The sequence below is a fragment of the Dermacentor andersoni genome, chromosome 4, assembly GCF_023375885.2.
Source record: "Dermacentor andersoni chromosome 4, qqDerAnde1_hic_scaffold, whole genome shotgun sequence".
Taxonomy (NCBI): Eukaryota; Metazoa; Arthropoda; class Arachnida; order Ixodida; family Ixodidae; genus Dermacentor; species Dermacentor andersoni.
The window spans coordinates 6,189,429-6,202,733 of NC_092817.1; the positions used below are offsets into that span (position 1 = coordinate 6,189,429).

General features: G+C 50.4%; 1 protein-coding gene across 1 annotated transcript in view; it reads right to left on the reverse strand.

The window, feature by feature from the left end:
- The window catches only part of LOC126535748 (uncharacterized), a 62,816-nt gene that overhangs the window by 20,314 nt on the left and 29,197 nt on the right, over positions 1-13,305 (reverse strand). The window contains exon 2 of the mRNA XM_050182530.3: positions 5,766-5,981. Within this exon, the coding sequence (XP_050038487.1) occupies positions 5,766-5,981 (216 nt within the window). The remainder of the gene's footprint in view (positions 1-5,765; positions 5,982-13,305) is intronic.

Sequence of the window (13,305 nt, forward strand, 5' to 3'; positions counted from 1 at the left end):
GATCGCGATTAATTATTAATGGTTTCTCCGGGTTAGCATGTCGTTCACCCATCAAGTATAGTGGGTGAACAGGCCCGAGTGCACTGTTTTGGTAACAGCGCGGCCGATAAAGGCACGCTGAGTTCCGTCTGCCGACGCGGCTGAGTTCGTTGTCGCTGATGTCTGCGATTGCACATCGCTTTTCGTATCCCTTTTACACATTCGCTAAACATTTCGCATATTCAAGAAGCCTTCGAGCGCCGTCTTGCACGTGTATTTGCCAAAGCGGTGCATTTGTTTACCCCTACAGCTTTAGATCGCTGTAAGCTTCGGTTATTGTAGAAACGGCGCATCACTGATGTGAAATAATCTCAAAACGTAGCAAAACATACAGACGAGTCAGTATGAGCGGCCGAGTCCCTTAAATAACTGCAACTGTGATCCAGACACATATATATTATGGGCTGCTACTACTGATTCTCGCTTTTGTTTAACTTCATCATACTTACAGTTTGAGCGTGCTATAAAGTATTATTAGAGAGAAACTGTGCTCTGCATAAGTCCCCACTTATATTCAGTGTAGTTCTCTCGCAAAAAGGCGGATGCCATCGCTGACACCGTTGCCAACTGAGCGAGTTTATGCTGCTGTATCGAATGCACTGTCTCTCCTTTCCTGTTTGACGCAGAGGTAAACAATGCTTCTTTGGAATTAAGAAATGTCAGCATAAGAACACACACAGACCCACCATCTACGGGAATGCGACCGGCAGCGTTCGGGTACAGTGACCAAAGTACAAGATGTTGGCACAGCGCTGTGTCGCCGCTTATTGTGTACGTGCCGTGCGAAGTGATGAGTATACTTATCAAATCGCTATAGGGCCACAAGTGAAGTATAACAGCGGTTTCCTTCGTCCTGACTGCTTATTGTTTAAAGGGACACTAAAGTGAAAAATGATTTCTTCTGCATCAGTAAATTACCGTTCTACAACACCAAAAACGCCACTCTTACAACGATAAGACGTTTGGTAAGCCAGAAAACGCGCAAGAGCGAAATACGGGTGGCGACGCCTACTTAAGTTCCCGCACCTGGAGGCTGTGACGTCTTGGATTTTGATTGCATGTTCTAGGGCCTACTAATTATACATAGCGGTACAGATTGACTACATTGTGTTCTAAAGGAACCAAATATTAAACATGGCAGGTTTCGGCAACCTTTATTCAGCCAACGCGGCCCAAATGCGAAAAAATACTTTGGAATCCCTGACGTCACGTTGACGTACCGGCGCCGGGGTTTCGGCGCGAAATTCAAATACTGATACTTGGACCTTCATTTTCTCATCTAATAATCAAACTATTTTTTTTAAATGAGTGCCTGCAGGGTTCTCAAACAATGCTTCGTTAGTGTAAACTGATTTTTTGTTTCCCTTTAGTGTCCCTTTAAGTTCAGCTCCATCAGTAGCGAGTGCACAAACTCGACGGGGTAAGGCCTAACCCAAACTTCGCTAAACAGGATCAACATTTCCTAGGTATACTTTGTGGCGCAAAATACATTTCTGGAAAAGGGACAGAAGAAAGGGAGACAGTGAAGCGCCAATACATTTCTGCCACAAAGTATACCTAGGAAATCTAAGCACCAACTTGCCCAAGAAGAAGTCCTTTAGGATCAACATTGCCTCAAACTTAACGTGCACGGCTTGAGAGGACTGAAGCTCTTGCATTTCAACTTCGAAGGCATGTCGACGCATTTTGAGCGCGAATAATTATATTTACAAGTGAATGAGCTGCAGCTATAGCGTTGTCGGTTCGACGGTTGATCACGTGTTGTTCGGTCAAGCTATCACGGTCGTCACGCTGATTTTGTCGGTGCGGTCGACACGAAAGCCCGTCGCGCTATACGACAACTCGCACCCGTCGGTTGCGTCGCTGTCGGCCTAATACGATCAAATGGTCTCAGTGAGACAGTGCTGAATAGTCGGCCAATCGTCAGCGTCTTGTCGGTCTCGTATAGACCATTTTTACCACGCCTTAAAACAGTACATTAAGTCAGGCACGCGCTGCCACCACCAGCAAGAGTGGGTCGACGCTACAAGAAGACGGCGTCAGCAAAATGTTTTTGAAGTGTCGCCCCATAGTGTAACGCAGGGGTTTATCGATAAATTTGACAGCCGTCAATGCAAGGCGCCAGCTACGTGGTTCACGGTGCAGTCCGGATGAAGCCCTGGCCCTTCTGTGTTTCAAAGTGGAGTTGCAGTCTTACGCACGTTTTCGGCACCACACCGACGTCGAGTTACCAGTACAGTTTCAACGCGGTACACGGCACGAGCGTTTGCGACAGCGCGCGTCCAAGAGCTTTTTTTTCGGGGTACTCTCCCCCGATATCTGGCCGCGCGGCCGCGGGCGCGCGTCCCTTGCAAAACGTTTTGCGACTGATCCGCTAGAGCAGGGCGCATGCGCCGTCGCACCGTGAAAGAGGCGGATTCAGACGCTTCAGAGTGCACTCCGGTTTCCACCGCCACTAACATGCTGAGGAATGTCGGCAGCTTGTCCGCTCCCTCACTACCACATTCCACTCCCGCCAAAAGCTTCGACGGCGGCCGACCAGCTCCTACCTTTCCAACAGAATAATTCGTATGGCTTTGGGTCCCGCTTACGAGTTCTGGCTTCTCTTTCAAACTGTTACCGAAATTTGACGGTCCTTATCGCGTCATTGCCCAAACTTCGCCCGTCAACTACATCGTCGAGCCAAAGATGCTCCCCAGCGAGAACCGTCGCTATGGTTGTGAAATTATTCATGTAAACAGGCTCAAGCCCTATTACGAGCCCATCGTCTCGTCGTCGTAGTAGGTCGCCAGGACGGCTCCTTTTTCAGCCAAGGGGCATTCGTAACGAAGAAGAATCTCACTAGAAAGTCCTGTCGCCAGCGCGTCTCTCGAAGTCAGGAGAAGATCGGCACGCTAGACAGCGCTGTCGCCATCACGTCTCGCGTGCCAGTTCGCGGATCCAGCTGAGCTATCGTTGCTGCCGCTGAGTATCTGACGGTCGTCTTTCTATCTCTCCTGTATGTCTCTTGGAATGTTTCTTTTCCAGTTTTTTGCGCAACAATACCATGTCGTTCAGCAAAGCCTAACTCGCCCAAGAAAAAGTTATTAGGGCCCAATAAAGCTCGTCATATTTCCAATGCCTTCTTTTCTTCTAATTAATTTTATGCTACCTACATTCTTTACTAGTGTCAGAGCCAGTCGAATAATTTCGAATGCTAAGTATATTTTTTACCACTAGCTTTGACAACTCGGCCATTGCAATATAATCTCTGGAGTTAGAATCACTCTGCGATCGGTCTTTCTCTTCACGAGCTGCCCAATACTGGGGTCAGAACAGAATATGAAATCTATCTCTTCGTGCTTTCCCGTTTGATGTTTTCCTGGTCGACTTCCTGTTATCGCGCTTCCTGAAGAAGGCATTCGTTGTTCACAAATTTCTTTCCACCAAGTCTCCACTGCTAAAGGAGAGAATTAGAAGAGAACTCTGCGCAACACATTGGCAGCGAGCTCGACCACTTGAAAAGCTAGCGCCACCATCGGCGTGACGTGAAATGAGGGATCACGTGGACACAGCGGCTGCGTCGGCTGCTTCGGAAGCGCCGCAGCGAGCTGAAAACGAAAGTTTAAAGTCCCACCTTCGCCGCGGTTCTGATTAAGCGGGGAGGCTTTACTGCCTTGGGTGTCTGCTTGACAACGATTGAAAGTACTATAATAGGTAGTGGCTACCTTTGGAGGCGTGCAGCATGGTAGGCTACTGCTCGGTGCCGCACTGCCACACGCAGGCAACGGAGCCCGGTGACAGCGTTATTCACACGTAGCCACAGGGCAAGGAGCTGCGTGAAGCTTGGCTGGCGAAACTTAGAACCGGCAGACAGCCATCGGCTACAACTCGGGTACAACATTTCTGCTACGGCGCCGGGACTGCGCGATGTTCGGTGAGTAGCAGAAAACGCGCACAGAAACGCTCGCGCGCGCCCGCTGCCCGGCTAATGTCATGACGGTTTGGTCTATGAACTTGTTGATGTTAGATACTCGCAAGTTCACTGGAACGGAAAGGGAGCGGTAAGACGCGCATTATAAAAATGCACGGTATATGGTCATGTTTGTGTTATGAATTAATGCACTGGATTACGAAAATCAAGCAGAGGGAAATCGCACGCTGAGAAGACCGATAAACATACAGCGCGACGCAACTTGAGAAATAATATTGAACTGTCCAAGAATTTAGAAGACACAAAAGATTGAATCGTCGCGACGGCACATCAGAGTCGCCGTAGCTAGGCGTCGAAGTCTCTATAACGGAATTATTTTTGAACAGTTCTGATAGCGTCCACGCAACAATGGTTGCGAGTGTACCGTCAAGTGCTTATATGCTGTGGCCTAAAGCTCCCGGCATGGTGCGAAAACGCGCTCACAGCGAAAGCAAAGCATTGCGCGCGGACATGCATGCAGACGCGTAGTCGGTCGCTGCGAACCCGTGCGATCGCTGGATTGAGACTCCATTCTGTTATGCCCCATTTGTTTGTACAGACAGCCCACTATAATAACATATTTCACATAGTTTACTCTCAGTGTTTGCCTACCTTTCACGCAAGAAGCCGGTTCTGGATAGTCCATCGCGGCGACCGCGCGCAGTGGCGTTCACGTACTATACGTATTCGGTAAAGAGATAGCGTCTGTAAACGATTCTGTGCTTTCAGTTAGCCCAAGATTATTATATCGACAGTCAAACACTTCCCTCCTTTGAGAGTACCTGCATAAGTGTCCAGGAGGGCTTCCGCGCGGTGTTTTTATTGAGCGCCGTAAGTGAAACCAATGAGGAGCGCGCCGCGTGATCCCTCATGCTACGCAAGTGAGGCGCTTCCGACAGATGGCGACTCCGTAGCTCCTCGCCGCCTGTTGAGAATTGGTAGCGACCGTCGCGCGTTTCCTGCAACCGTGGTTGGGGGCCCGGCGACGCACCAAGAGGGAGCCGGCGAACGGACGAGGGGGCACCCCGCTGGGCTGGTGTCCCGACCGGCGCCTCGACCCGCAACCTGATCCGTGCCCCGTGTTTTCGGAGGACCGCCTGCTGGGCGCGAATGGCCGGCGCTTCCGAGAAGGACGAAGGCGTCGGTGCGGCCAACGGACAACTCGTATTTTGTATTTTCTTTTCTCTTCCTTTTCTAGTCACTGCGATGTCTTTTGTAAAATAAACGTTCAGTCTTGAAGCGAACCCCGACGAGTGAGAATCGTTCATTCGAGGCTCCTGCGTGCGCGGCCGCTATACGCCGCCGCCCGAGAGAGTCTCACGCAGCAGTTGTGTTGTAGTCGCACTCGCGAAGTGACCTCCACAGAGCGTTGGTCGTAGCCTTTAATTATTCTACACCGTCAATATACGCAACACGATTGAAGCTAAAGGCATTGGCCTAACACGAGATTGTCATTTCGAAGCGCGTGGTAGGTTTTAACATTATCGCTCTGCAGGCTATGGCAGGGCAGCCGAACAAGTACGCATCGATTAAAAACTACCGGGAACCAAATATCCCCAGCCAATAGCTTGAGTCTCAGAGATCACGTGTTGGGCCGATACTCCGGGGCAAAGGCGAGGGGCTTCACGGAGAGCTCCCTTGCAAAGTCTGGCTACGTGACCGCGATGCTGTTTATTTCCTTCTGATTCCATGCAGGTTCGCTGCCATGTGGTTGCCAGTGTTCTATCACATCTTTCCTGCCAATTGAGAAGGGAGAGTGCCAAGTATGGCCTACCGTTTTTGGCAAGGCACACGGGAGCAGGCCTGTTCCAGCTGTTGTGGTGGCACACCGCCTGGCTGTGACCACGCAGTGTGAATCCTGGGTGACACCGGTAGCGCACCAGGCGGCCCCTGTTGAAGATGAAGCTCAGGCCGTTCTCGGGAGAACGGGGCGCCGGGCAGCCCACGTAGTGGTCCTCACTGTGACCAGACGACGGGATCGCAAGCAGGGCTGCGGGAAGGCGTAACCATAGTTCACTAACCATCAACTGGCTCATTCTTCATTTGTGGCTGTAAATATAGGGATCATCGAGACAAACATGTGCAGGCACAACTCCTGGCTTGGAAACTATGTGAAGCGAAGCTTTCTTGAGCCGTTCATTAAATGCCATTTATTTGCCCATCTCTTTCCTGCCGGTAAAAAAAAAGGGTTGCGCGGGCATATCCTCTCCAGCGTACCCGCGCCACGCAGTGTGACACGCGCGGCAATTAGCTCGTCGACATACGTGCGAATGTGACCTACAGATTAAAACATCGGGTTGCTGTGCTGGGGCACCAAGGTCCCAACGTGTTTCAATTTTTTCATTTGACTTTCTATTCATTTTTGTTTTTCGAATTGGCTATTCCGCAAGACCGCAGCGCCCAGCAGCCAGAGTCAGGGAGGTCTGGGAGGGTTCGCAAAGAAAGTTTGCCAAAGAATAGCGTTAGATTGGTTCTCTTGCTTTAGGTGCACTGACGACACTTACTATTCTCAAGGTCTACGAACGTAAAACTGCTATTGCTGCGTTTTGGCTAGTCTATGCTACGGTGGGAAGGGGAGAATTCACACGGCCAGGTTGCGACACAAAGCAACAAAACAACCGCAGTGACGGGAAATTCTATGACGAGAATATGGACCCTTATATATATGATCATTTTATGAGCTCCCTCTGGGATTTGCATTTAGGCCCCACTATCATCAGTGCAGAAGCAATCTTATCTGAATAAATATACCTGACAGGTAATGAGGCTGAATCCAATTAGACCAAGATAAACAGAGCAGAACTGAAGATTCGAAGAACCGGTTCGCTCACGCTGAAGTGTTCGTGTTTCAGAGAACTTCTGCGATTACAGTTCCCGGTGTGGCGGTCATGCATGCGTAAAAGACGAAAAAAAAAGTGCCTTCACAAGATAAGATACAACGAGAAAATGTACAAACGAATGACGAGTGAATTGAACACATTAAAAAGGCTTGCATCCATGCTGAGGCGTTCGAAGTGGTCAGCTGGGTCTGCCGCCTTTGCTACCGGGCAACTCTACAGCCGGACTTTGCCAGTTAGTTTCTTTCATCAATATGTCTGAAAGAACGACAGCAGCGCACTGTCCCCCGCGAAGCAAGTTCAAGGCCGGCTGGAGGAGCGTTTGTGCGCGCGTCAAGCTCCCGCGTATACGAGACGATAGAACGGTTAACGAGTGTAGTGGGTCGGGATCACTGTATTAGTCCGCGCGAACCAATATGTGCTTTGTGTGTACCAGCACCTTTCTTGGTGATGAATGAAAAACTTTGCACCATGAAGTGATCCGTGCTTTCGAGAAACGTGAAGGCCACTGCGATACAAATCGTCAGTCTACTACACACCTAAAGGCAAGCGCAAACAGAAACCAACATGAAGCCAGGGTTCTCAAGGTACACGCAAAACCAAACGTCAAAGATAGCGACGTTCAAGGTGATTCGCCTACAGCTTGGCAAGCAGGCAAAAAAATTTCTAAGCCCCTTTTTCACAGAAATAAAGAAACATGGTTGAACGCGAAGCTTTCACGCAATGCAAACAGATTCAAAGTTGAAAGCCAACGACCACGCAACGAACCCAGGAAACGCTAAGCGACCTGTTGCTATGATATATGTGATTTGATTGCTTGTTTAGGATCATATTTCTTTAGCGTTGAAGTTGAATGAAGACACGTTTGGTTAAATTGCGCAGCCTTTATTTAGGATCACGTAGCCCTTGACTACACGCACGCACGTTCACAAACGACGCTACGCTTGCGTTCGCGTACGGCAGCCTCTTCTGCCGTGCGCTCCACCTGCGGCCTGACTGCCGGGAATGCATTGTGTGACGCGCCTAATGCAATGCAGGTATATACAGTTCGTGTGGGTGGCGTGGCGTTCAACCATTATTCTTTAAGAAAGCGGCTTTGATTTTGTTATTCCAGGTCCCAAGACAAGCCCGTGTTCAAGCGCATTGCTGTCTCCGATAAGTAGGGAAGCTCAGTTAATCGCGACAGAGCATGCCTAGCAGACGCAACCTGCGCTTTTAGTGAACTTTGTGCGGTACCCGCCGTGGTTGCTGAGTGGCTATGGTGTTGGGCTGCTGAGCACGAGGTCGCGGGATCGAATCCCGGCCACGGCGGCCGCATTTCGATGGGGGCGAAATGCAAAAACACCCGTGTACTTAGATTTAGGTGCACGTTAAAGAACCCCAGGTTGTCGAAATTTCCGGAGTCCTCCACTACGGCGTGCCTCATAATGAGAAAGTGGTTTTGGCACGTAAAACCCCATAATTTAATTTTTTTTAACTTTGTGCGAATGCGCTACTGCTGCTGAGCTCGTCGCTTCGCGCCGTTATCAATCGACCGGCCGGCAAGTCGATGCTGGCGCGGTACTGCGAATGTAAACTGTAGTGTTCTACGCAGATGTGTAAGTTGGCTTTCCTGCAGTGCGTTTTCGGGGCTAGCGGACGAATCAGTGAGACGTAGAAAGCTTCGATTTAATACGAGCGCTCGCGGTTGTTTCCTATACCCTACACGCGAAACCTTGACAGAAGTTCGGAGACTCATATCTGGTTAACCTCCCTGCCTTTCCTCTTCATTCTCTCTCTCTCTCTCTCTTTGACAGAAGTTACAGCACACTGCCAGCCGACGTCCAATAATCGGCACCGCTACAAGCGCCCGCTTAAAAGCGCAAACATATGTTGGTTGCGAAATAAGGTTCGCACGAGCTTGTATTGCACGAAAAGACGCAAAACAGGAACCTGCCGCACCCCTTAGCCTGGCGGAAACCGCGCCGACGTCGTCGCAGAACAGCGGTCAGCCTCTCACCGGGATCCAACGTGCTGCCCATTCTCGGTGCCTTTACATGGCGCATACACTACGCACGAAACCGCCTATCGAGCGCTTGAGATCTTCCCCCGCGATACAGTTGCGCCATCTGCCTTCGACCTTGACATCGCATCAGATTTGGGTTCGAGAGGGCCGCCGCGCGGGCAGCTATTGTCAGCGCCGTGTGGGGGCGTCGGCATTGCGCCACTGCGCCTCCGCAGTGGCTCGCGCCAGGGCATCTGGCGTGTGTAAGCACCTTTCAGAAGAAGAGAAAAATAAATGGAAACAACATCTGTGTGGCCGCAGATTGGCGGAAAGGAATGCCCGAAGCCTATCTGCACGGGCTCAAGGGAAGGCAGGAATCATGGAAACGCGTGGGCACTCGCGAAAGGTAAAGGCATGACAATTCATATTTATACGAGGTAATCGACTTGCTGTGTACTACGGCCTCGACCAATAAGGCTCACTCAGACTAGGCCGACCCGACACCGATTTCGGTCTGTCGGCGACAGCGTTTGTGACACGGCGCCTCTGTCGCACTGCACCGACGCCGAGCTTTCCACCGACCGTCGGCGTCGGCGTCGGTGTGACAGAGGCGCCGACACGAAGGAAGAAACGCTGTCGCCGACAGTCGGCAGACCGAAATCTGTGTCGGGTCGGCCTATAGTGTGAGTGAGCCTTAAGCGCGCACTCCTTCATTAGGCAGTTGAGCGCCGCTTACGCTCCGATTTTACGCGTATACTGCAGGGAACTGCGTGGACCTCGTATTTTGTTAAGCACATCTTGCTGGTACGCGACTAACGCGCTATCAGCTCGGCTCCAACACGAAACGACCACGCACGCTCTCCCGCTCCGCTCAATCGACTTTGAGCGAGGATCTCCTGCCGGCGCGACCGCTCTGCGTGAACAACATTGCTAGCACATGCCGGTCCGAGCGAAATGCAAGCGGCAAGCGAAAGCGCTTATGTCTGAATAGAACTTGACTGTCTGCTGATTTTACACTTCCAATCGCGATCGCGCGTCCCACGGTTAGACGGCGTTCGACCGGACAACGGTCGTTTAGGCTAAATAAGTCTCCTATATGCAACTCTGCCCTGAGCACATGAGAGCGACCGCAGCTAAAGGTCGGTACGGCATAGTGTACAGTACGCATTTGTTAAACCCTCTCCGTAAGCCTGCATGGCTTCTTGCCCCAAGCACGGCAGCCTTACTCCAACTAGCGCTGTGGGTCGAGAAAGTGACGCTAAACCAGCTATGTCGTTGAAAAACAACTGCTCGAATCGTTGTACGACTTCTAGAATCGGAAATCGCCGCATCACTGTTTTTCCTGGGATCGGCCACGCATGACAAGAATGGAGTATGAACTGGAATGTAACAAAATATGGGCCCGGTTGTTTGAAATCTACGTCGAAGACATTGTTACGTGGAGGCGGACGCAACACGGAAACGTACTTACAATACATTTACAAGGAGGGAAAGCACTGAACTAAATGGTTAAATGCGCATGCCAGATCGAAAGCATCTTCTTCATCGACGCTGCTCTAGAGGAATATTACCCGAACAATAAAGTGCGCGATACTCTTTAAATAAATCACTTATTCGATAAACCCTGCATAATATTGCACATATTATTCTTGGTCCCCGCAATAATGTCACCAACGACAAAAAATTGAAGGACGCTTAAGCTTCGCCTCTAAAAGTGGAACGCAATAACAATTAAATACCCCGACTGCTTCTCACGCTTCCTCACAACTGTAGCTTATCTAACCGCAATGTTTTCTGGGAAACGGCGAACGCTATGCACGACGGCGAGCTTTCTGGTTCTTTCTTTTTTTACCTACGGTGGGCGCCGCCACTGCCGCGGAGATGAGCGCCATCTGGATGGTGTTGGAAGGAGGGGACACGCCGCTCCTACTAACACCTGAAACGGCAGCTTGAAAAGGGGTATGTTTTGTAGGTTCCGCGTTACCGAATTATGTTTTCTCCTATATTTAAACTACAATCCCACGCTATTATGCCTGAAAGTTGTGTGTAAGTCGTACTCTACGAATTTTCTTAGGCATTTTACTTTGAGAAACTCGAGTAGTTCAGCAACGCCTATGCGCAACGCCCAGGGCCTGTGTGGATCGGAATGCGCTGTTCCAGATAATTTTTTTTTCTCAAACGGACAACGCTGCCCGCTTTGGCACCAGCGCCGGATTGTTTTCGACACGGGGCTCCTAACGCTCTCGCGTTAATATATGTTTTTCTCAAAGAGCGTTATTCTGACGAATTTAAATCTGCAATGTGCAAACTACTGGTCTCAGTTACATTTCCTCAGAAGAGTTTTACTGCCCACAACAATGTGATAATAATAATAATAATAAGAAGAATAATAATAATACATCCCATGAACTTAAGGGTATGTGCATGCGTATATGCTTCCGGTTGTGAAAATAACACTCAGAAAAAACAAGCAACACTCTTTTTCCTTTCCGGTAACTGCTTGGTGACACAATAAAACAAGCTGTTGGCAGACGCGATTAAGTCATGTGGAAGCGGCAAACAGTTTGTGTCAGTACACCGACGTTTTTTGAGAGAAGTGTCACTGAACACGAGCGTCACCAGAAGCGCCCATTCTTTAGATGGAAACGCGATGAAAAGCATACCTGCCATTGGAACAGTGACAACGAGACAATGTCGAAACGCTCCCAACACTGTCAGCGCTGTCCGCGCTCTTTTGTCGACGTTTGAGCTAAATCGCGCACCAACAGATGTGCACCGTATTGAAAAGATGCTAGCCTGGCTGATCACATGCAGTGCTACTGTAGGCATAGCTGTATAGTGAGAATTACGGTAAGATACATTGCGCGTGACCCAAGAGACGCAGCTTCTCACCCCGTTGGTTCTCCAGCATGGCGGCAATAAGATGAGGTGAATGCATCATGTTCACTGCCACGGGTACAGCGAACTAGAACATGCAAAGTTATAGTTATATGCAAACTCGCGCTGTGCGAGACTTTCCGGTTCCGAAGACAGCCGCAGACGTTCGAAGTTTTGTCGGGCTATGCTCGTACTTTCGTCGTTTTATTCAAGATTTTGCGGCAATTGCTAGACCCCTGACTAATCTATTGAAGAAAGGCGTACAATTCTTGTGGGGCACTGAAGAAGCCGCCGCCTTCTCTCGTCTCGTCACTCTTCTCTCCTCACCACCCATTCTCGCCCACTTCGACCCGGATGCCCCTACAGAATTGCGTACAGATGCCAGCGGTCATGGCGTAGGTGCCATCTTAGCCCAGCGTCAGTGTGGCCAGGATCGTGTTATTGCTTATGCAAGCCGCCTCCTCACACCATCGGAGCGCAACTATTCCATTACGGAACGAGAATGCCTTGCTGTAGTCTGGGCGGTTGCGAAGTTCCGTCCTTACCTTTACGGTCGCCCTTTTTCCGTAGTCACTGACCATCATGCTCTCTGCTGGCTCTCATCGCTAAATGATGCTACAGGCCGGCTTGGTCGATGGGCTTTGAGGCTACAAGAATTTTCATATTCCGTGGTCTACAAGTCTGGCCGCTTGCACCAAGACGCTGACAGCTTGTCGCGTTACCCTGTTGACGACCCTGACTCCTCCAATATTACCAGTGCTGCTTGTGTATTCTCTGTGTCGCAGCTGCTTCATTTCGCCGACGAGCAACGTCGTGACGCCTACATCAGAGCACTCATCGACCGTTTTGAACACTCTCCGGCCGACGCCACTCTACGCCTCTTCGTCCTCCGCGACGGTACTCTGTACCATCGTAACCTTCATCCGGACGGCTCTGAGTTCCTACTTGTCATACCTAAGCACCTCCGCTCAAACGTTCTACAAGAACTTCACGACGCACCAACAGCAGGACACCTCGGCGTATCTCGAACCTATGACCGTGTACGTAGCCGTTTTTTCTGGCCGGGCCTTGCCCGTTCCGTACGACGTTACGTCGCCGCTTGTGAACTTTGCCAACGACGCAAGAAGCCTTCCCAGCTCCCCGCTGGTTACCTGCAGCCGCTCGACATCCCCGCCGAGCCCTTCCATCGTGTCGGCTTAGACCTTCTCGGCCCATTTCCGGAATCTACATCAGGAAACAAGTGGGTTGCAGTCGCGGTGGACTACGCGACCCGCTATGCCGTAACCCGCGCTCTTCCGACCAGTTGCGCAACTGATGTTGCGGACTTCCTCCTGCATGATATCATTTTGATTCATGGTGCCCCGCGTCAATTGCTAACAGACCGTGGCCTTACGTTCTTAGCCAAAGTCATTGACGACATCATGCGTGCCTGCTCAATACAGCATAAATTTACCACCTCCTACCACCCTCAAACGAACGGCCTCACTGAGCGTTTGAACCGCACCCTTACAGACATGCTATCCAAATACGTTTCAGACAACCACCGTGACTGGGACCAGGCTCTACCTTACATTACATTTGCGTATAACTCTTCCCGTCTCGAAACTGCTGGCTTT